This window comes from Falco cherrug, chromosome 10, assembly GCF_023634085.1.
Source record: "Falco cherrug isolate bFalChe1 chromosome 10, bFalChe1.pri, whole genome shotgun sequence".
Taxonomy (NCBI): Eukaryota; Metazoa; Chordata; class Aves; order Falconiformes; family Falconidae; genus Falco; species Falco cherrug.
The window spans coordinates 21,828,775-21,853,060 of NC_073706.1; the positions used below are offsets into that span (position 1 = coordinate 21,828,775).

Consider the following 24,286-nt stretch of genomic DNA (forward strand, 5'->3'; position numbering starts at 1 on the left):
AGTTCTTTGTTTAAAGTAAGGAGTTGACATCATCACAGAAATCAAAGAAACTAGAAAACAATTTTAATAATGTATAAATGCTTTAATGTGTGTTTTCAGTTGTTTATATCTCAGTGTAAATAAATACCGTATTATAACTGTTTTGTTACAAGCTGTACGTGTCGCACGTCAGTGCAGATATCATTAAAAAATTGCTTCTTTATATAAGGAACTTCAGAAGTGAGTCTAAAAATAAATGTTGGTGCTAGATGTTGCTTGTTTTAGGCCTTCTGAAATAGTCCAGATTAATCTGTTTGTCTGCCTTAATTGAGAATTGAGATATGGAGATTTGAGCCTCATTTAATTTTGCTCTGTGATTATGGCAGTAAACAGACTGGAAAGGGAAAGGCTGTCCTTCAAAACACATTCCTTTTCTGGTACAGGATGTCTTTTTGGGAGTGCAACTTGATTTTAGTTTATTTACTTCTGCCCTCACAGGACACCAAGGGAAGATTAAAAATCATATACACTGTTCTAAAAACCTCATTATTTCTTATACTCCCAATGACATGTATTTCTGTGCTAACTTCTTCGTTGTAGAGCATAGAGGGATAGATGCAGATGGTGGATACTTAATGGCATGTGAGAGAGGGATTTTTTTTTCACCCTCAGTGTCAGACTTTACTGTTACGATTTACTGATTAACATAATGATATCACCCTGTTAGGGGATATAAAGTCTGAAAACTAATTGGCTTGCATTCTTTTACTCTTCCTGGAAGACTGACCCCAAATTTTTCTCCAGCCTCATCTGCTTTGAACATATGCATAGCCTATTCATATGCATTTGGGGAGATTTTGCCAGCGTGTCTGTTAACTGTTCTGCTCCTCTTCCCCCATGTTCCTAGGCAAAGAGCATCTTACTCTGTGAAGTTTAAATAAGCCAGATTCTTTCTTTCACAAGTCTTTTTTCACAAGACAGTTTCTTAACTTGCTGAGTCCTTTTCTGTACCGTTTCTAGTCAGATTTCCTTCTCCTTGAACACAGGTGACAAGAACTGCACAAGATTTTTCAGGTGAAGTCTTCCCAGGGCATTGTACAAGGTCTTTAATATGTCTTCATTTGCATAGAAATTTTACATGTGAGTAAGCATTCAGCCTTTCAGCCAGCTACTACTTGCATTTTTTACTAGCAGATTGCTCATGATTAGGTCATTATGGTGAAGCTATGACCTATCAGGTTCTGTGCTGCCTTTCTGTTTGCAAAGCCTTACTTCAAATATTCACCATGCCCTTTCAATACACTTGTTTATGGTCATAATGGATCTGCTTTTTCGTTTTGAGATGTGCAAAGTTTCATTTGACAAACATTATTCCTTACAGATTATCTGGGCAGTTACTAGATTTTATTATACTGATCCTGGTGATGTTGGCTCAGGAAAACGACCCTACACAACTTGTGTGTTTCTTGTATTTTATTTCTTGTATTTCTTCAGGGTAATGCTGTGGAAGTGGAGGGAAGATGATTTTGGTGCAGAAGCACATTGTACTTTTGAAGAGGCTTCTGAACTGAGAAGTAGTTATGTATCTTTTTTTTTTTTTTTGGGATAGGTATCTTTTTAACTTCAAAAGTGCTCCTTGAGTATGTGATTTCAATTAGTTGAGTGCATTTCACTGTTTCTAGTACCTTACCATCATGCCTACATTGTAATGTGATTGATAATCACCTGTGAAATAGTTGGGCATTGGAAAGCAAGTTGATTTTCTCCTCTGTGGTGCTTTACATTTAGAGGTTTGCTGTAAGGGCTGTTTCCTTTTTTTTTTCTTTCTTTTTTTTTTTAAATTTTTTGAATTCTTTTTTAACCACCGAAATGCACATAAAATAGCCTGAGCTGAGAATTAGGCTTCCATTGGATTCAGTACAGAGTATATGAAGAGGTCAGTATTTTCTAAGGTGTACCTGAATTCTGGCTTGGTTTTGGCAGAGGCTTCCAAAACCACGCACATGCTACCTTGCTCTCCTGAGTTCTGTGATACGAGTTTTAGTATTCAGAAGGTAAAAATATCTGTTGTTTGATTTTGGTTTAAGATATTCTAGTGGAAAATTTACATTAGGAGAGGATCTACAATATAGGATCCCAGGATTTCTAATGATGAGATGTCTTTTGAAGAATCAGTCTGTTCTGGACATTTTATTGTTATGACTAAGTGTGGATTTCGGATGCAAATTTTTGACCTTTTGAAAAACATTATTTAGATCTTGAGATAGCTGAGATTCATTTACTGAGATCACAACCCTGCTGTGTGAGGTGCTACTGAAACATAAAGCGGCATCTCTTGTCCTGGAGGTATGTAGCATAAATATGTGTAAGCATATTCATCTAAATAAGACAAGGGGTGGGAGGGGTGACAGGCATGCAGAGAGATGAAGAGATTTACTCAGGGCTGAAAACTATTTTCAAGGAGTAAGAAGAGGGAAATGCACCTGCCATTCTGTGCGCCTTGGTCTCATGCAGATAGGGCTCTTTTCTTGTCACTTCAACAGCCTGTGTTGAAAATATTGGAAATACTCGTTGGTTGGCTTTGTACTTAGTTGAGAGCAAATGAATGTATGCAATGAGGTACCCTGCCCCCACATCACATGCAACTCTATATCTCTGTCCCCAGATAACCTGTTGTTAACTGATTAACAGCTACAGCATTGAATGGCCTTTGCTGCCAGAGAGGAAGCCATCAGGCTTCTTGCTTTCTTTAATGCATTTATATTGCATGTCACTCGATTTTTCTGCTCTGAAGTCATCAGTTGCTGAGCCAAATCCTGTTTCCACTGAGGTCCGTGGCAAGGCTGGAGAATGCATGTGCCCTTGAGGGAGGCATATGTTGACGTGGGCGTTGGTGGGACAATCTGAAATCATTTTTTTGGGAGAAGCAACTGAAAGATGCTGTTAATTATCGGGTCATTTTAGGGCTCCCCTGTACTGCTAAGCCCAGCTAATTTCAGATGAGAGCTGTGGGACCCAGGAGAGTTGTTACCTTGCCCCTTAAATCACGTCCTCCCTTGGGCTCGCCAAGGTACACGATGAGCGTGTGTTGTGGCTCTCAGCCGTTCAGGGATTTTGAGCTGTAGTTCTTCAGGTGAGGAATGATGGCTGCTTCCATTAGAAGATTGTTTAAGACTGTACCTTCGACTGTTGTTTCTTAGATGCGTCTATGAATAATCTACTTTGAAGACTGGAATTAATGAAGGGATAACACTGTACCGCTGCAAACATAACTTATTTCCTCATCCAGGGAACCTGACTCTATGAAGTAGGCAGAAAATTTAATACAGACTTGAGTGGGTGCTTGGGAGGCCTTTGTGTAAGATTATACTGTTTGTATGCAAATAGAAGGATACAGAAATATATTGAGGGTCTCTTTGAGCTAAAGAGAAAATGCTTAATAAATGTAGTTACTACTTGGAGGTAAACCAGCACCTTGAATCCAAACAGCATGAAAGCAATGCCTTATTTTTTATGGTGGTACTTAATATTAGGCTTACTATCCATTCTCAAGCACATTTTATCAGTTTATAAAATAAAGATCCTTTAATGTAATTTCAAAGGTAGAGGGATTGGAGGACTGGCTACATGCATTTAACAATAATGTGAATGGGGCCATGTGTTGGGTTCAGTTTGGTGTCAGCTGTTCATTGCTGATCTTTGACTGTTTAATTTAATTTTATCTGACATTTGCTCAACAAGCTTTTTTGTTGTGGGTTTGTTTTTGGTTGGGTTTTTTTTTGCTGACAAGTGATTGCCAATGAGTTGACTGATTGGGAAATAAAGCGAGTCTCAAGGTAGCATAAAGCAGTATGCAAATACATTTGGGGGTCCATGGATCTTTTGCTCTATATTGGAAAGGAGAGGGAAATTTTTAACCCCATGGAAAAATTACAAGTTTATTACTTTGTTAGACATCTGCTTTACTGGTTAGCCACAACTGATGCTGACTGTGTTTAATCCTGTGGGGGTGGAGGCTGGTCACAGGGATAGTAAGTACTTTTACGAGGTCTGCTACTCTTTGCTGCGCCCATGGAAATATCCGTCTGCTAATCTGATCTTTGGCTTATTTGCTTTTTGAGACAAGCATCTGCAGAGAGTTGGGAAGAGAAAACGTCAGCAGCATGAAGCAGGTGTCCCTGAAACATTTGCAAAGCCCTCCCTTATCCTGATCCCTTACCCGAGCATTGTCACATTGTAGTTCATAAAGAGAAAATGTAAAGGATCATACTAAATAGACATGAGTGTTAAAATACTACAAAGACTAATTCATTTAGATTGTCAGAATACTTTAATGTGCTATTTAATACAAGTTATACTAAAAAAGGAAAAATCTATAATGTAGAAGTACAGAAACGTGCTAAATGCAGTTATATGTAAATGTTTCATTTGAGAGTTGTATTGCTAAGAGCTTATTTTCTGCATTATTGGTTTGCAAAACGCTGGACAAATGTCAGCATATAAAACTGCATAGACTTTGCCCCTTATACAACAGGCAAATGCTAACAGCTTCTCCTTTGGACTGTGGCTTGGCTTTCCTGCTAATGAATTCATGGAGATGGGTTAAGTCCAGTTTAGCTTATCAAACGTCAGCATTATTTCATGCCATGTTTTATACCACGTACGCTCTTGGGGTTTTTAATTTGCTGATTACAATCTCAACATCTAAGATTGCTTGATTTGAAAGTAATCACAATTTCTACCAGTTACTGCCTAAGATAGTTCATAGTCAATAATTATTTCTTAGGTCAACTATGCTGTAGCAGTAGTAAATTTTTGCTTTATGCGCTAATAAGAGGAGCTTTGAGGACTTAATGGCTTACACCAAAGCATGCATCCATCCTTCAAAACCTTTAGGAATTTCTGAACCCTTGCAATGAGATCTGTTTCTTTTGTCGGCACTGTTGTACCAGCTCATCAGTATTCTTTACAGTGTGTGTTGGGAAATGTTAGTTTCTCTGTGCTCTGCAAAACTGTCTCTGCATGACTCTTCTGAATGTGCCTGTGGACTTAAACATGAACATGTTTTTTAAGTGCAGGAAAATAGTCCTTCAGGGGTAGTGTCTGGCATGGTTGTCATCACTGCTATTTAGTGTACCTTTTAAATAGGCATGGCAGAGGATAATTTTCCTGGTAGATGATAGTTTCACCAGAGTAGTAGAAGTATCTAGTGAGCATGTGTTGTGTGCTTCAGCCACTCCTGGTGTTATGGCACTGAACTGAAAGGTTGGTGGCTTCATGAAATGTTGAGAGCACTTAACATAATACTTCTGTATGGATTTGGTTCTTTGTGTCTTCAATGTAATTGTTGCTAAAGCTGATAAGATGTTGATGTGTTTGGAGTTACTTTGTAATTAAATCTGAATACTTTTTTTATGGCCATGGTCACTTTGTGATGACCTTGAGGTCGGAAACTTGAAGATTCCTTATAATGTAACTTTAAAAAAAAAAAAAAAAAGTGTTTGGCCAATCTATTTTTCGCTATATAAATGAAATCAGTGAGAATCTCGTTGAATTTAGATCCTTCTCATGTTTTAAAAATGAAATAATGAAATTGTGCTCTAATTTACTTACAGTTTTTTCTGGAATATTTGGGTCTCCTGGATAGCGTTGGGGCCAGAGTGGATGAATGGAAACTAATTTCTATAAGGATCTATTTTTCCCAACTCCTACTCTAAATATAAATTTGCCCTGTGGAGAGAGCAGCTGCTGCCTTTGTCAGCTCTTATATAGTTCAGTAGGAATTCTTTTCTTTATTGGCTTTTGTGTCAGAATCGCAGTGATAAGGACAAGCACGTGCTCCTTTAATTCATGCCTATAAGTGTCACTCACCTCACTGAGGTCCTTAAGATGATGTCCATGTCCAAGCTGCGATGCAACTGGCCCAGAACCACACACTAATTGTCAGTTGCCTGAATCTATCCTGATTCTCACAGAGTGTGACCAGCTTACATGCTTTGAAATGCATTTGTTGTTTTGCTGAGGCTGCCGTGCCTGTTTTAGTGATAAATGCAATCACAAGTAAAAGCCTAATGCCAAGCAGTCTTGCTCTTCAAGAGTCCAACAGTGATGGCTCAGGAGAAAACCTACAAGAGATATCTGGGAAGTTATTTGTAGAGATAAAAATGGATAATCCATAGCATCCTAGTGATTATGACATGGAACAAACAAAAGTTGCAACAAAAGTGTTGCCAAAGGTGTTAAGAACAACACTGCAAAAATGATAGTACCAGGGACTTAGGCAGTAGGATCACCACTGTTTTTAAAAGAAAAAAAACGAGCTGCCTTTTCCTTTTAGGTTGTTTTAATAGTAGTTTTAGATTTCATTTGCAACTCAATCTTCTGCCTGTGGTTTAGTTAATTTGTGACAATCCCAAGTTTTAGACAGTGCTCTTAGCCTGCCTTTTGAAAAAAATGGCCTGTAACCTAAAATCTCAACATTGTGCTGCAACAGCTATTGCAACTCCGGGTTTTTTCTTTTTTTTTTTTTTTGGGGGGGGGACGGGGGACGGGAGCTATTTCTAAAGTTAATGCAGATTGAACTATAGGTGACAAAGAACTGGAGAAAGTAATCCTATAAGTATTGGTTGTGTTTGAGCAGGAAAATAGACAACTAGTCCTGATAGCTCTTTTTTTCCTCTTAGTATTGGTATCTCTGTGGTTAATTTCTGAATTAAATTTTTAGGCTATATGTATGCATGTGCCCTTTTTTTCCCCTTTTTTCTTTCCTTTTTTTTTTTTTTAAACTAGCAGCCTGGTCTTTGTTCCACATTCCTCCAACCCTTGCTCCAGGCAAAACAGAATAACTGATTTTGCTGATGTCCCTAAGCTTTGTTTCTATGCCAGGAGGCTCTGTCCTCCCGAATGATTACCAGTAAATTGCTCTTATTTTATCTGCAGCTAAGCCCTATTCTTATCTGATGTTACTGTAGACCATACTCAGTTTCACCCATAGATGTGCTTTCACCTATCCTGTGTGAACATTCGACCATATCTGTAGCATGGATCAAAGTGAATGTTCTTCTCTGAAGGAAAACTAAGAGTTGACAAAGTAAAAAAAAAAAAAAAAAAAGTCAAATGTTTAATATCTATGGTCTCCGGTAAAGTGACCACAATGGATTATTTACAGGGGTTTATTCCCTATAAATTCCCTATTATCAATCTTCTCATTAAACCTGTTACTCAGCTAATTTTAAGAACTTAAGTTTGCTGGAGTAACACTCCTAGGTGTAGCTGTTCAGAAAGAAGCAGGATTTAAATGCAGGATCTCAGCCAGAGAAAGGGATTATGTAGGTGTGCATAAAATTACATAGGAATTTGAGTGATGGAGGCCCCTGGGAGGATAGTCTGCTGTCACTGCCTTGTGCTTCTTGAATTTTCCAGAGTTTGCAGGTCTTTTGATCAAGCTTCTTGCTGCCATATAATTCTTTAAAAAGTATTATTAATAATAATAGAATTTTTTCAACCATCTGCATTTTAAAGAGATGGGTATCTACAGAGATCACAAGGAACTAAAATCATAGCCCTAGCCAGGAAGGTCATGCTGGTTGAGACTTAGCAATTTCCATTAAATATCTGTATGCTAAACCCCTTTGCACTGAAAATAGATTAAATGTACAATTGATCTGCCTCATGACAGTGCTGTTAAAGGACTGTGCTATATATATTTCTGAATAAAGCTTCAGGAGCAGTGCAAAAGTTATTTCCTTTGCTTGAATGAATTTTTCAGGAAGGTGCAGGAGGCCTTTAAGTGGCCGCTAGCTATGCAGGGAGGCTCTCAAGAGGAGATGCCTGAACCTGCTACCCTTGTGGGAATTGTGCTTGTATTTTCATTTCTTGATCAACCATAAAATATTATTTTAAATTATTAATCACTAGCCTGATAAAAATTTTTACTTTACTGGATTTATTTTTTTTCTTGTTTAGAAGGCTGTAGTAGAGGCTCAGTATCAGAAATTTCCGTAAAACCCTACAGCATTGATTTTAATCACTAGATCAATGAAAGCATAGGCTAGTGTCACTTTAGTGAACCTCTCTAATTAGGAGCATAGGATTTGCCATCGCAGATCAGGCCAATGGTCTACTGAGCCTATGAGCCTAGCATCGTGCCTCCAGCAGCGCCCGTGCGGGCTGGCTTGGATGGAAGTAAGCCTCCCCCCTCCCTCCTTCCCCAATAATACATAAGGTCAGTAGGGAGCGAAGCAGCAGAATTTTCCTCTTGTAACGTGCAAAGTGTCATTCTTCATCTCAAAGACAGTGAACTGGGGTCTTTGCCAGCATGTCTGTAAATGGCCTTTAGGGTTAAAAATACTCATCCTTCTGTATTAGCCATAAAATCTAATTATTTACAGAGGTTAGCTGTTTCCTGCTGGAGGGGTATTTCTTACATTCTTCATAAATATACAAATACGTTTTGATTGAAAAGGTATTTCTTTGTGACACAGACCATAGTGGAGGAAGGGGAACTAAGGAGTTTTTACTGTAACCTCTGTACTCTAGAACTTTTTTCTTATATCCCCTTAGCCTGCATCATATGAGGATGCTACACGTCTGAGTTGGATCTGTTGCCAAATGTGCAGCTTTAACCCTTACCAATTGTCTTCTAACTATATAATTGGCATGTGGATCATTATATAGAAAGTGCTCCAAACCCTTTAAATGGAAACAGGAGGAACTAAGCTGAAAGCAGGGTCAGCACAGACAATTTAATTTAGAAAGTTATCAGTCATTGGAAGATTCAGTTAGATTCGTATCTGTGAAACAGATGGCCAACTGCAAGATGATTATATTAGGTTTGTAGCATTTGTGGAAATTAATTCAGCACTTTATTTTTTGTGTGTTTGGAAATAAAGCAACCAATGTTTATGATTTAGTAACTGCTTAGCAGGAACAATTTATGAAGACCACCTTATTCTTTTGTGTAAAATATGGCAAAACACTGGTGAACCCTGGGTATGCAGAAAGTTCATTGCTATAGCCTGATTTCTAGGATGTGTAGCAATATAATAAATGACATCACAACACCAGAAATACTGCCACCTATGGATAAATGCTTGTTAGTATTTCCAAATGCAAGAATTTTATCCTGAGTTCTCATTAGCAAAACATTTAGGGTGAGACACCTGTGTGGGCTGTCCCTTCCCCCCATCTGTGTGTTGATACAAATACATATAGGTATGTATATATATTCCTTCTTCCCTATTGAAGAGTGAGGATCAGGTTTTAAAAATGCTGGAAATCTAGCCCTTGTTTAGGATTTTAAAAAGTATCTGAAGTTTCTGACAATTTGGTTGTTTATTTTGATGGGTACATGGAAGTGATAATCTGGCTCTTAATTGGGATGCTGAAACTTTTTGAGGTTCTTAGTCTTTTTACACGTCTTTGGGATCGACTCTTTGCCACACAAGTTAATGCTCAGCTGTCACAAAGTATTTTTCACTATCTTAAAAATGCAGCTTAAAATAAAAATAGGTCTTTCAAAAGTAGGTCAAACCTAATATTTGTCTAGCCAACTGTCCAACTTCTGACAGTGCCCGAGAGCAGGAGGAATGTTAGAAATAGAAGCATGGGTAGAATATATAGAAGCTTTTTGAAAGATAATTGGCCCCTTCTCAGTCTTACTCTCACCACAAATAATCTTTAGAAACAGTAGAATAAATATGTAATTCTTTAATGACAACTTGAGTACAGTATTCCTGTTCAGAAGAGTTAAACGTTTGCTAACTTGTTGAGACTTGAGTACATGCTTGAAGCAAGTGTGTGGTCAAGTGCTTCCTCATGTTTGGCTCTTGTTTCCTCCTCCATTTGTTCTTTCCATCTCCATATCTTGCATTCACCTTGTTTGGCAGACACCGTGATGATCAGGCGGTTGGCCTTCATAACTCAGTTGCACTGATCTTTTTCATCCATGTCTTGGTTGCATCTTGCTTTATGTCATTTCAAGTGTTTGGGGAGCACTACCTCTCATCAACTTCTGGCAACTTCAGAAGCGTTGCCTCTTAGGATAAATTATGGACACTGACCTAAATTACATGTTTACAGAGTGAGAAAGGCAGTGCAGATGATTTATTGTTTTTTTGAGTGACATTAGGCATCCTATTCATGGGAGTGGAGGATAGTGTGCTGGTGACTTCAGGGTCTTGGTAGGGACACAACCTACCCAGCTCTTGGTTTTGAAGACTTAGTTTTTTCAATCGAGCACTAAGTAGACCCTAAAGGGAAAGCTGTCTTGTCCCTCTTAGCTAAAAGAGAGTTGGTGTTTGGTCTCTTGGGTGAGACAGAGGCCAATTTCTGTGATTCCCTGATCCCCACAGTAAATTGCTTTTGTTTAAAAATTAAGAAAAGTGCTTGCAATGTTTCTGGCGTCACAGTTTGAATCAGGTAACACTCATCTTCACGCATTGCTAGGAGTTGAAATCATTTAGAGCCTTTTGCCTTTGGGATTCATTTTACTTTCAATTGGAGTTACTTCACAACTGTGAACGTTGTTTTGGTGAAGTAAATGGAGCAGAGGAATGAGTCTGTGTTTGAGATGCTACACGGCAAGTCAGGTTTTATTTCCAGCCTTCTTCAGATTGTTAATATCTCTTGGAGTTTTTTTCTTACACTTTCTTTCTCAGAATCCAGTACAGCAGTGATAGTTTGTCTGGTTTCATCCCTCATGTGGCCGTGGCACTCTGCCCAGAGGAGATGATACTGAAACCATACAGCTTTGTGACCCCAGGTGAAAAATACCAATTAAATTATAACAGCTGTTTGGAACAGTCTGACACACCTTTTCCAAATAGAGAAATTAGAAAAGTTTAGAAGACTTATTTGCTGTCACAGGCCAAGTGTGCCAAAATTACATTGAGTTTTGGGACCTGCCTCGTTGAGTATTGCAGTACTGGGTGCTTATAGCAGAAAGCTGTATTTTAAGACTGTAGCTGCCCGAAGTTAGATCTCCCTCCCGTCCCCAGTAGTCAGGGTTTTTGGTGGGGGGAACATGTGCAAACCTCCCCCCTGTCTCACACTCAACGCGGTGCCTGTCTTTGGTGGTAGGGCTGTGGAGTGTTCCTGGGCACATCAGAGACACAGTGCTTAGTGCTGTGTAGGTAAAGCAGCTACTTACGTCTGGGATAGTCACAGTACAGGGTGTTCTCTTCAAACTCCATCAAAGCCCTGCTCACCCCTCACCTCCCCAAAACAAACACACACCTCCGCTGCACTGAGTAGCCTTTGCTGGAGGGGAGAGCTGATGTGGAGACACTGTGGCTACCAACTTATTTACTTTCCATGGACCGGTTAAAAGACCCCTATAGATTTTACTCTGGCAGAAGTGTGCCTTTTGAAAAATTAACAGTTCAAATGTCAGAAGTCAATCCTTCAGCTTGGTGAGAGGGTAAGTAGAGCAGTCGTCGCTTCTCACCTTGTCAACGTTGGTAACGTTATTTTTTTTAATATAAAAAATTTCAAGCAAAGCAGCTTACAAGGGCCAATTCTGTGTATTTTAAAGGAGTGGCAGCAGCATGGTCAGACCGTGGGATTTAGGGTGACTTGCATGGGAATCTGGATTTTTATGGCACGCAAAATTTTGGATTTCTGTTCAGAGCATAAATCCCCACAGACACTGGGAGCATTTAGATGAAGGGGTTGTCTTCTATAGTGGGTAGAAAGTCTTTGGATTTGTGTAAAAACAAACAAAAAAAAACCCAAAACAAACAAACAAGCAAAACAAAAAGCTAACAAAAAAAACCCCAACAACCCCAAAACAGCAACAAAAAACCCAACAAACAAAAATCCCACAATAATTCTGGTAATTCTGTTTTAATGCCTACAGCATCTCATGCAAAACACCTGCCAAACTTTATGCTTGCTGTGAATAGCTTCATTATTTAAGAGTGCATGTGTAAAATATATCGATCCTATTTGGTGTGAACCATTGAAACTCTGTTACAGAGAATAGTGAGAGAAGCGAGCAGTGGGGCTGTAAGGGGAGAGTGGCAGGAGGGGTGGGAGTTGTAAAATGTGACAGTGTAGAAATCTGAGCGCTGTGCATGCGTGACTTCAGCTAAAATTAACCATCCAAGCTTTGCATGCCAGCGTATATGTCATCATTTAACTGTAGACCCCTTGAGAAGAAAGAGCAAGCTGGACTTGAGCAGCATACATTAATGTTAAATATGCCAATAAGTAGTACAACCTTTCGGGTCCCTGCTCGTGGGAGAAGTAAATTTTCCTGTGACCATTATAAAACAGTAAGCAGCTCTGGGCTCCTTGATAATGGCAGCGGTGCTGTTGAACAGTAACTAACTTCAGTCTCAGAAGTCGTGTTTGGTTTTTTTCTTTTTTCCCTTTCTTCTGCAGCTTGCAGCTTCTTAAGATTTTCTGTGATTTGTCTTCGGAGTAGAAATGTATCACCTTTGCAGATAAGCCCTTTTCTGTTGATATTTGTGTGTGATAGTAGATGTAAATGGGTTTGTTTCATGTATGACAACTGTGATATTTGACAATATTGGTGTGCGCTTTAGGTGACTTTTTAGAAAACGCTGAAAAAAACAGTACGTTTGCCTCCCTTGCTCGCTGAGGTCAGTTAAACTTCATTGGCGTGAGATCAAATCAGTTGATTCACTGTGGCCAGGTATGACTTGGAGTGAGTTTTGCTGATCAGCTCAGCGATCTAAACTCTCTTTCACTTACAGATATGCAAAGGAATTGATGCAGGTGTGAATGTAATCTCATTTCTATTCGGGACTTAAAATGTTTTGCAAGGGGGAACAAGAGTGGCCACCTGCTTGGCTTAGTGTGTGGTTCCAGCTTGAAGGGGATTTGTACGTGGGCAATGTGTATAATGGGAGCAGAGCCTGGTGATACAGCACAACTGCTCGCCTTGCTTCACTCTCTGCTGCTGGGAAATGCTGCTTTGGTGGGAAATCCTGACCTCGCTGCCTGTCTGTAACGGGGCTCGGAACCTGTCCTGCTGGCGGGGGGGAATACCTCTCTCCTCCTTTTGTTATATTTAATGTGGTAAAATCTTCAGTAGGGTAAGAGTAAGAAAGGTGCCAGCTAGGCAGTTGAAAGCGTATTATTTGTTTAACACCTACCAAAGCCGCGCTTTGCCCAAGTCAGAGGCAGCAGTGCCTGAAGTGTGGGTAATCCAAGGCTCTATTACTGGGCAGGCTTGCAAGCATGCTCAAATTTACACACATGCTTGGCTGTGTGTGCTGTGAGTCAGGCCATTGCTTTTGAATAGCAGTCATATGCATGAGAATAGGTCTCTCCAGTCGGGAATAAGGCTTTAAAGAGAGAGAAATAAATAGTCCCGGTGGTGTTTGCTTAAATTACCCATTTCTCTATTTAACTTCCAAAGGGTAGTTAATGCAGTAAGCTCCAGTAAAATGTAATATTCAGCAGAATACCTCCCACCAACTGACTAATAATTTAAAGCTGTTCCAACAAACATTTGCACATGCGAGTAGAATAAGTCATGTAGTTTAGTTCTGCTTGACAATAAAAAATAAGCCAAGTTACCTCTGTCTCCCTAAAGAAGTGGGAACCAAGACTTCGGCTGATTACAGCATTCCCAGTAGCCGATAACTGGGAAGTCCCAGAACTTCAGATAATCAATAGTATTTTATGGGCATCGTATTTGATACTAATTAGTAGCTAATTATTGTGACAGCTATTTTTAGGGGATTGCGAAAGTATGGATTCCTTTCAGGAAGGTCACCTATCTGTCAGGAGGCCACCTGCAATCTGGTCCAACATCACCTGAGACTTGGAGATTCTGGTGGTTTCCTCCCTTTTGGCTGGTGCTGGGCACCAAGGTGCTGGTAGGATGGAGTAAACTAGTCCCCAGGCTCCCACCCTGACTTTCAGGGTGCTTGGGAGAGAAGACATGTAGCCTAAGGCTGGTGTCTGTGCCCACTGCACCATTCACTGCCTGTCCCATATGTCCACCACTCCCTCCAAGTTGGGGATCACTGGGGACCTGCATGTATCCCTCAGGACAGTGTATTATTGCTTCGTATTCTACTGTGTACTTAACTTTAGCTGTATCCTTAAAGAAAAGGAGCAGACAGAACTCTTTCCTCAAAGCCCACTCATACCTTTTATGTAACACAGAGAAATGTGGGCACACATCAATTCTGTGCCCTGCTTTTTAAGCCTTTTTTATTTTTTTTTTTTTTTTTCTCTTGCAAGAACTTACATTGGGGAGGAAACCCCCAACAGCCTTTTGGATAGCAGCACAAAGGTGTACTCCTTCTAGAAGAGCCAGTACTGTCTGTTTAGTGGGATTTGTGTCATGGTACAGATGTATGGGTACGGACTTCCTACAGGATTTAAGAAGCACGTGGGTGCAAGTAAGGCAACAAGTTGTAAGAAATCTCTGAAAAAATGTCTGTGACAAATGCTGTTACACTTTATTTTTATTTTTCTTTTAACCATGTGCCGCTTAGTTGTCCTTCTGCCAGTAACCTGGCAAAATATCAGCCATGTTATTGTCAGGGCCATAATCTCTATGCACTTTCAAAATAGCTGTTATCCTTAGTGTGTTTCCTTGGAGCCAGAGGTGCTTCTGAGGGATGAGTTTTTTGGCTAAACCTTTGGTTTCAGCTATTTACCTCTGGGCTTTGCAGTGTGATATCTATTAAGAAGATCATTGTGTTGGAGAGTAGCATGGATCAACATGAGACTGCAATTAACGTTTACCAGTCAAAAATTGTGATTTCATGACACTCTGTGTGTGTAAACCCCATTACGTGGGGTAGCAATGAGTATCTGATGGGCTTTCCTTCCCTCATAGCATTGTAACAACTGCAGGCATTGCCATTAGGATCATCTCAATCTGTTGGGTCTATTTTTAGGTTTCAGGGGGATTTTTTCCCCTGTGAACTTCAGCAGGCAGTGTGGTTTGGTTGGCAGGAACACAGGCGTTGCATTCTAATGGGTGTTCTGATGGAGTTCATCGATGTGACTAACCCTGCTATTCAATCATGAAAAAAGCCTTGCTCTGCTCTAATTATGCTACATGATATCAAAAAGATGCTCTTCAGCTGTTACAAAATTCACCAGATCCTGATTCATGATAATTATTGGAAGAAAACAATCAGTCTCTGATTAGTTAGGAACTGACATGGTGAAGGAGGGAAAGAACAATTTGAAAATATACTTGGACATTTATTATAATCAGATTTATTCTTTTGGTGAAAATGCGTAACAACAGGTTCAGGCATATTTTCTGCTTGTGTAGAAAAGGAGAATTCTTTTCAACTAGTTTTGTGTGAACCCTTTTCATAACAAGCGTACTTTAGAATACCAATGGGGAGGCAAAAAACATTGGGTATGGCTTGCCCTTCCCATTTGGAACTGAATTACATTTAAAGGAGACCCTGGAATACATGATAATACCTGGAACCTTAATCTGGTTGCAGCTCCATGGGTACACTGCGGCTCCTTTATGATCTTTAAAGAGTCTTCCTGGATGCATTGCTCTCATGACTTTATTCATGCTCAGTTTCCTGGGTTTGACTGACTGTGGGAACAGAGGAATATAGTCCTGTAGATGCTGTGTGTGGCCCTATCTGCCAGCAGATCGAGAAGAACCTGAAGACTGCAGCGTGTCTGAGCACCCAGGTATCAGCTTATTGCCTCCAAAAATGGTATCTGGAGAAGGGAATAGTGTGGTTTGAGATGCCAGCTTCAGATTGTTATGGCTAGCTAGGCAAGTTCTAGTTTATTTGCCTTCTGGGTTGATTTTTCCCAGGTTAAAAAGACTGTATAAATTACATTTTAAGTGGACAGAAACGTCAGGGGTTTTGCTTTTTTACTGGGCAGTATGTTCCCCAGCCCTCCCCAAGTGCTTAGTGGTAGCTGTGTGGTCTCGAAGAAAGTACCCATTCTGCAGAAGGCACCTTTTCTGCTGAAGCTAAGGGGCGCAGGGAGAAACCCCCCCCCCCTAAATCTCGAAATGCAGTGTTCTTACTCATGGAACACTTAACTGATCATCAGTCCTTTTTCATTCAAAAGCTTTAGAATTTGGGGTTGTTGCGTTTTTGTTTGGGTTGGGTTTTTGTTTTTTTTTGTTTTGTTTTGTTTGGGTTTTTTTTTTTTTTTTTTTGCTTAAAGCCTTGCTATTTAGTGCAATAGTGTTTTGGCTGTGACTCACAATGTACTGAATTTTTCCAAAATCATTATTTACCTGTACTGTTCTTAATTCAAACCTGATGGATTGAAGGGGAGTGGGGGAGAGAGTGAAGAAAAAGATCTTTCACATTTGTTTTTAATTTGTTCCTAGATAATTGGATTCCTAAGATCATAGTCTACAGAGGAAAAAAGCTACCAAAAAGCTGAGTCCACCTTTATCAAAACCCAGAATTTAGCCCCGAGTTAAAAATTAAACTGATTGGTCTCAGGCACAAAGACCTGCTTAAAGGTGATAATGCCCAAATCATGTTGTTTTGTTAAGTAACATAATGAAGCTGCTTCCAGTGATTTTCATACTGTGGGAAATCACTGAATGTTTTTTAAAGCCCATGCTGGAATATATAATAAGGCATTATCTGTTTGCTTGTAGTGGATCGAATATTTCATATTGCAAGGTTTGGGGGTTTTTAACTAGATAATTGTTTCGGTAATTTTCATGTGAATTTTCAAATGTGTGACTTGAACCCATTTGCTGAAAATACCTAAGGAACACTCAAAATTCACGTGCGTAGATAGGCATATATGAATGGAAAGTTTCTCAGCAGTGTTTTCCTAGTTCTTTTATTGTTTTCCCAATTATTTGCCTAGTTTTGAACGTTTGAAAACACTGTGTGCTTTGAAACACTTCTAATGTGTCTAGAAATAGCAACCATTGTACACTTGTATTTTTTTCACTTGTTTGTATGGAAAAGGAAAAGAAACATTAGGAATCATATTTGTGTAGTACATTACAAAGACTTGCAACAAACAGTTTTAGAAAACATCCTGGAAAGTTTCCATAATTAGCTTAATATATGCCATAAAAATGAGCAGTGACCATGAAGATCTCCTACAATAAGCCTGGATAATACTGTATGCGTAAGATTGCTTCAGGGCTTGTAAATATATAGCCCAGTCAGTTTAAAAAATATCTTTTTGCATGTTACGCGTATTGCAAAATAATATAGTATGATAAAGTTTTTAAGAGCAGCACAGATTCCTTATACCTGAATTTTCCTGCAAAAGGCATCCCTAATCAACTAGTTGAATGAAATGATATTCCACCCCCCCTAAATACCCCAGAAACAAATATTTTCTCCATACTGGCATGCATTATTGATGCATTTAATGGAATATTTTATGAGCATGAAAACTACTTGCAAACACAGGAATTCACTTCAGCACAGCAAGTAGGCATGACAGGAATAATTTGCCGACAGAGGGAGTTTCTTTATGTGTAATTGGAGACAGTGATTCAGACAGTGGGTATTTGGGGGTGTTTCAAGTTGTCTCCTTTACCAGGAGGATTTGTTAAGGGGGGTAGGGATTTCTTTGATGCAATTTATTTGCAGGGTATAGATGTAAGATCTAGCGTTCCTGGATGCAGCAGGAATTAGTGCAGTAGGAAATGTCAACAAAATAGCAGTTTTGTCATGCCAGTCACGCATTATCATGCTGTTGTTTAACTTAAAAAATCAATCCAGCTAGCTCTCAGGGTCTTGCTGATGCTGTATTTCAGACTCTGCCAGGAGGGGTCTGCTCTGCCTATTCTCTGGCCTTGGGGTGTCTCAACTCTAGGGCTGATCCCAGCACATGTTTGATTGCATGATGAGCTCCACCATGGAAATGAGCCAGGCTGGAACTGATGCATCAAAGTATTATCCTACATTTGCTGGAAGTCCTTCTGTGATAAATCAGGACTTTCATCATAGCCCTCCCATTAAAAGAAACATAGGTATTGTATTTGATATGTTGCTGGTCAGCTAAAGCACAGTAATGGTGTAGGGGTGCGTGTGGACCCTTGTGCTGGTGAAGTAGTTTTCAACCTGTTTCCCGATCTGTCTTTACTTGTAGATAAGCTACAACCATGTGGCAGAAAAATAGGTGAAGTCAACCTTAGTTCCTTGAAGTTGTTGGATCTTTAAAACTATTTTCCTGTTATGGAAAATGTTTTCTTGTAAAGAGCTAAGGAACACAATGTCTGGTTTGTGCAAAGTGTGGGGGATTTTTTTCCCTTTTCTTTTTTTCAGCCAGCTAGGGAAATCACTCGTGTACTCAGCATTTATTTCATTGAGATGTTTGTCATTGAGATGTTTTTCAGCTCTGTTTTTCTTCACGGAGGTGTTCCAGCATGTTTTTCTGTCCAAGTCTGTGACGTTGTTGGCATAGGAAATGCACATCCTGCTGCTCTGAAGATGAAATTAGAGGATAAATGATGGAAAATAGGGACATATGTTTCAGGTTATAAGTGACTTGTTCATTGCTGCTACCAGTAGTGTTCTACAGGTTTAAAAAAACAAAACAAAACAAAAACCAAATGATGAAGACTTTGTAACTGAAATCACTCTAGTCAAAATATCTGTTCTTCATTTTCATATTAACATTGAATCAGCGAGTGCAAGAGGAGCATGAAGTTACAATCCTATTATTTCCAGGTTCCTCTGTCTTGTGTAGCAAATACTTGACTCTTAGACTTGGCAGTTGGCTTTTGACTCCCACAGAGGAGGACATAAGCCTTGCATTTTCAATGTGATGCTGAGGATGCTGCTGGGATTAGTAGCCATGGCTATGCTCGGTGATACTAGTAATGTAAAGTATCCACGCTGATATACAATGATGGGGGGGGTTGCATAGCTCGGGAGAGCGGTAGTGGAGGGGGAATGGCTCTAAACCCATATTTTGTTCCAACATTGTGTTGTCAGCAGAGAAAATCCGATTTTAATGGCCATGGTTTACATCTGCTTCCTTAAGGCTGGGGTTAGGAATCTTCATAGCTGGTGATCACAGCCCCGAGGGCTAGGGCCCTTCGCCTTGGCCTCTCCCCATCTGTAGATGTGAAGGAAAACAGCAGTTCCTGGGCAATGCACAGGGAGAGCTTTCCCTGGGCTCCTGGGGACTGATCCCTCCAGGTCAGTGATTCACCCGCTAGTGCGAGGCATTTGTCACCAGCATAGCGCTTGAATTTAAAAACTACAAAAACCCCCACAAGCCAGTACATGGTGGTTTATAGGGGCGGAGGATTGGCATGTGTTATGCTCTAGAAAACGCGTTGAATCTACTGCTGCTTACTAACAGACTGAGTTGGGATGAGTGTATTTCTAATATGCTAGACACTCTTAAGAGCAGGGATGAACCTTAATATATTTCTGTGTATGTAGAAGGTAAAATCCTGATATTTAGTTGTTTTTACTTTATTTTTTGGAATATATATAGATCATATAAAAAAAACTTCCCATAGATTTTGTTCTATATGAAGAACAAGAAATACTACTTAATTCATAAGCAGAAATTCCTAATCAAGTATTTTTTCCTTCGTTTTGATAACATAGCTTAAAAAGGTTTTACAAGTTTCCTGGTGATCTTTGATAAGTTGTGCTAGCATGTAGTGAGCAATACTTAAGGCAAATTCAAGAGGGATTTTGACTGCTTCGTTGGCTTAGTTTTCAGATAATAGTTTTAAAATAAATCCCAACGGTTAGAAGTTTGCGTGAGAGATTAAAATCAACTTAATAGACCTGTTTAACCTGTGAATGGGATTCATTAAATCAGTAGATTTTTAAGACCTTTAAAAGGCTTGTTGATTAATATAACAAAGGAGTTTCCTGAAAATGAAATTACTATATGGCTAATATCTACCAGAAGTGGTTCTTGGAAAAGAATCTTTAAAATTTCTCAATAGCAAATATAAAAAAGAAATGTCAAAGGGGGGAGAAGTGCAAAAAAATAGTTGAGTGGAGAATGAAATCTCATCCACACACTTGTTAGTGCCGTAGAATATTTAGCTGTCCACCCAGTGATCCAGTCAAGCTGTATCATGTTCAGGAGTTTACTATCATCTTCTGCAAGCTTTGATGTCAGATTTCTGAATAGGAAAAGCCATGCTATTGTAAGCTGAATACTTGATCTGCACAATGCCTTGAATTTTAATATTGTTGACTTGTTTCAAAGAGCAAAAAAGCAGTGATCTTAAATCAGCCTCCCGGATACTGAGAGAAACAAAGAAGTCACATTTTTAAGGTTGATGTTATGACTAACAGTTTATTTTTGTGTATCTTTGTCCTAACAGATTTATACGGATTGGGCTAATCACTATCTGGCAAAATCTGGTCACAAGAGATTGATAAAGGATCTGCAGCAAGATGTGACTGATGGAGTCTTATTAGCTGAAATAATCCAGGTTGTAGGTGAGTGACTTTCTGGTTTTGTACCGGGTATCCACCAACTCCCTTAGAAACTCACTGTCTTTTATCTCCTGTATAAACACAGGAGGGGAAATCCATCAAACTGCATGGAATTATGTAGTTTATTTTCCTTTAGGGACTTCACTAATTAATTAACTAAAGCCTTGTTTTAAAGCATATTGGAAAAATATTTGATGTTGCTGAAAAGATCTCCTGACATAGCAATATTGCTCCGCACAGCTGGATGTCAAAAAAGCAACTGATGAGGGATTTTTATTTTTTTTTCCTGCTGGGATTCACTGTGTCTATTTCTGATACCTTTGGGGGTTTGGTCTGAACATAATTCACAGTGATACTGACCTGCTGTGTTCAACCTCCTGTCTCCAGCTGGATTTAGAAAATCCATATAAGCAGCCAGGAAAGGAGGAGGAGTATAATTTTTGTGTGGCAGAAAAAAATACCTTTCATAATGAGTTTTCAAATGAGGAAAATAATTTGTCATTAGGACAAATCTGAAATATAGGCAGGGTTCTACAAAGCCTGTAGTTCTCTCAGTTTGCGCCGTTTGTAGATAATGAAGGTTCTGAACCATTTTCTCCATTAGTCCCATGTAAAGCCACATACTGTCCCTCTTCCCTTCGGCCTGGATCCTTCATTAGTTCCTTCAGAGGCTCATCCATCTGGTACTTGGGATGCCACAAAACACATGCATGAGCCAATGGAGATTGATGGAATCGGAAAGCCTGCTAATGAGAATTAGGACAACTATTATTAGAAGCGAACTGACAGATTTGAGATGCAAATTAAGAAGACGGCAGTGAAGTAACAAGACATCAGTGCATGCATATTTATATGTGTTTGAGATGCTAGTTCCTTGATTTAAGGTACAAATCTGCAAGCACTCCTCATCCTCAGATGAAATTGTGAGGCATCATTCCAATGACTCTGCTAGCACGCTGGAATACATCAAAAAAGATTTTGTTTGTGTTGTAGAGCAATGTTATATCTCACTAGTATTCTGGAGACCTGCCGTGCAGCTACAGATGTATAAAAACAGGCTGTGAATTGATTGTGTGTTGACAGGTATTCACCATGAACAATGCTTCATCTTATAGCTGTTTCCTTTAATTGGGAAAAATTTTGTAAACCTAGGAAAAGTGCACAAAAGGAATCAACACCTAATAACATCTAGCTGCCCTGCATTAACACTGTTGTAGAAAAGTTTCGCGTGAGAATGTGCATGTAAGAATACCACCATCAAAATGTGAACCCAGTTCTATCAAATATTTCAATGTAGCTGTTTGAGTATAGACTTGTGAAAACTCTTACAAAATTGACGTCACTCCCTCTAAAATACACAGAAATAATATTGCTTCCTCTATTTTGCTTTGGCTCACCTTTGCATTTCTTTTCAGCCATTCTTAGAGCTGCCTTTTGGCTAATATTTAAGATTAGGTCTGTTAGCTTTCAAGAGTTGAAGTAAAAGGTAAAGGATTTAATTTTCTGAGAATGTTTTCCAGGTGAAAGGAAGTTCATATTTAAACATTCTCAGCTTAATCCTCCAAATTAACAGTGAAGAAAGTAATTTGTATCTGCTGTGCATGGCCTTAGGCATGCTGCATCTCATTGTCACAAAGATGGCGGTAACTTTCACACCTAGAAGCAGCTGTAACTGTAGCCTACAGAATACAAGCTTTTTTCCTAACAAACAAGACTGCATACTGAGAAAGCTTCCATATGCAGCGCAGGAGGGGTTTTTCTTTTTTATGTTGTGGTGTGCTATGTGGAAAAGCAGCCATGAAGATCCTTCCTCCTTTTTGTCGTGTGCCTGGAGTATCTGGAGGTTATCCAAAGTCATCAAAATTGATTCAGGTTTTATTATTAGTGACACAGTTTTTCTTGTGTTCACCATCTGAGATTTAAATCACAGCTGTTGAATCTTGAAATACTATTTAATATCCAAAGCTGGAAAAAGAATGAATGTGTTTATTATTTTTTAATGAAGACTCGCTAGGAGTTAATGATTATACAGAGACGGTGCTTGCAGTCCTTTCTGCTTACGTTTCTTAAGTGAAATAGTTAAATATTTTAATATTATTAATAACTATAGGTAGTTCTTTTACCTTAGGATCCAAACAAGGAGCAATTCTAAAAAGACATGAAACTGAGTATCACTGCACTCGACTTCATAGGAAATAATCTTCAGGCTTTAAAACTGCTAATGATGATATGGAAGCATTATACGATGACAGGTTTTTTTTCTATTTGCAAGTCTATTGAAATGCATTAATAGTATTCTTGTTTATTTCAGTTCAAAATTTATGAGTCTATAAAAGAATACATAAGTAATATGCTGTACTAATGCCATATAAACATAGTAGTAGCCATATTTAAATTCAGGAATGCAGATACATTGGGTCTGTGCATGTCCTGAAATTGGTTGTATATCAAATTGTTTGTTGTTCCCTGTAAGAACGTTCAATTTTCAAGACTTAGAATCGATGCTAAAATAAAACTTACTAAACTTCAACCCAGTCCAATAGGAGTTTTCCTGCTGATGCTTAGGATATTTTATGGAATATTTTAATTGACTAGATAAAACCGAAGTCAGATCAGATACAAAAGCTGTGGCTTTATACATAGCTTTTGTCTGCTTTCATGAAAATTGTGTTACTACGTTTGCAGGGAAAGGCTACAGGCTTATGTTTCAAACCAGAACCTTGGGATCAAGCCTAGCAGTACTCTCTAGTGATAACTCTTACCATATTTTGAGTGGGACATTACCCAAAGGTTCATTTTACTAATATTTGAGTGGCTGTACAGTTAAAAGCTGCAGGTGAAAGTTCCTACGCAAATGTAGGAATTTTATTGAACAGTATTCATTCATATGTTCAAGAAAAGTCATCCCTTTTCCAAGGGTATGCCTAAAGTACAGAGTAATGCAGAACAGCTGCTAAGGTTGTAACAGAAGGCTTAATTCATTATTATGAAGAGCATGGACTTACTCTTTTGGATGGTTAAACCATCCATCCATAGCCAATTTTATTTGGTATAATGCTTAATGAAATGCTTTTGATTTGTTCTGATTATAATTTTTCATGCACTCGACGGAATGTCGTTTGCTGAAGATTTTTCCCACCAGGAATGCGTAGCTGTACCTATATAAACAGGACACTGATGGCTGATGGGCCAGTAGTTTTAAAGTATTCTGTGCAACTTTTTGTGCTAAAGGTTCCTTTTCATTTGTGTTTTCATATAATTTGCCTTGCAGTTTCATAATATACATCCTGTCAAAATAAATAAACCCAAATATTCTTTTTAAGTACCATTTTCCAATCCTTGGTTCAGATCCAGCTAAAGAAAGCTCAATGTCATTTGTTGCTGCTTTCATTGAACAGCACAGCTGGTTTCTTCTGTCTCCTTAGTACACCCCTCAGTCTGTGTACAAATGGGAAAAGTTTGCAAACTCTTTAAAGCATTTGAACGAAATTCACTGTATTCACAGTGAAGGGAAAAAAAAAAAGTGACGATGGAATTTGTGTGGACTCGCTGTCAGTTTAGGGAAAATCTCCAGCATTTCACATTTCTTTGGTTGTGTATTTACATCTTGCTTAAGGCTGAGAAAGCCGTGAGAGCTTTTATGATTGCCAGTGACTTCCAGTTTATGCTAAATGATGCAGTATTCCTATGTGGCAAATAGAACCGGTAGCTGTGAGCTGCTGTTTACCTCAGGCAGAAATCCGTGCTTGTGCAGCTGTGAGATGGGACACATTCCCAAGATCCCCTATGTTCAGTGACTTGTGCTGGGAGCTGGACCATCATGCTGCCTATGGGCACACCGCATCCTTGCCTCATTCACTGCTGGCTCTTGCCAATCATCTCCGCAAGATGGGCAGCCGACCTCCTGCCTGCTGGAAGCACTG

General features: G+C 39.1%; 1 protein-coding gene across 7 annotated transcripts in view; it reads left to right on the top strand.

Annotated features, from left to right (window-relative positions):
- The window catches only part of NAV2 (neuron navigator 2), a 410,392-nt gene that overhangs the window by 227,096 nt on the left and 159,010 nt on the right, over nucleotides 1-24,286 (top strand). For all 7 annotated transcript variants that reach the window (XM_055721725.1, XM_055721726.1, XM_055721720.1 and 4 more), the window contains exon 2: nucleotides 20,249-20,366. In XM_055721725.1, the coding sequence (XP_055577700.1) occupies nucleotides 20,249-20,366 (118 nt within the window). The remainder of the gene's footprint in view (nucleotides 1-20,248; nucleotides 20,367-24,286) is intronic.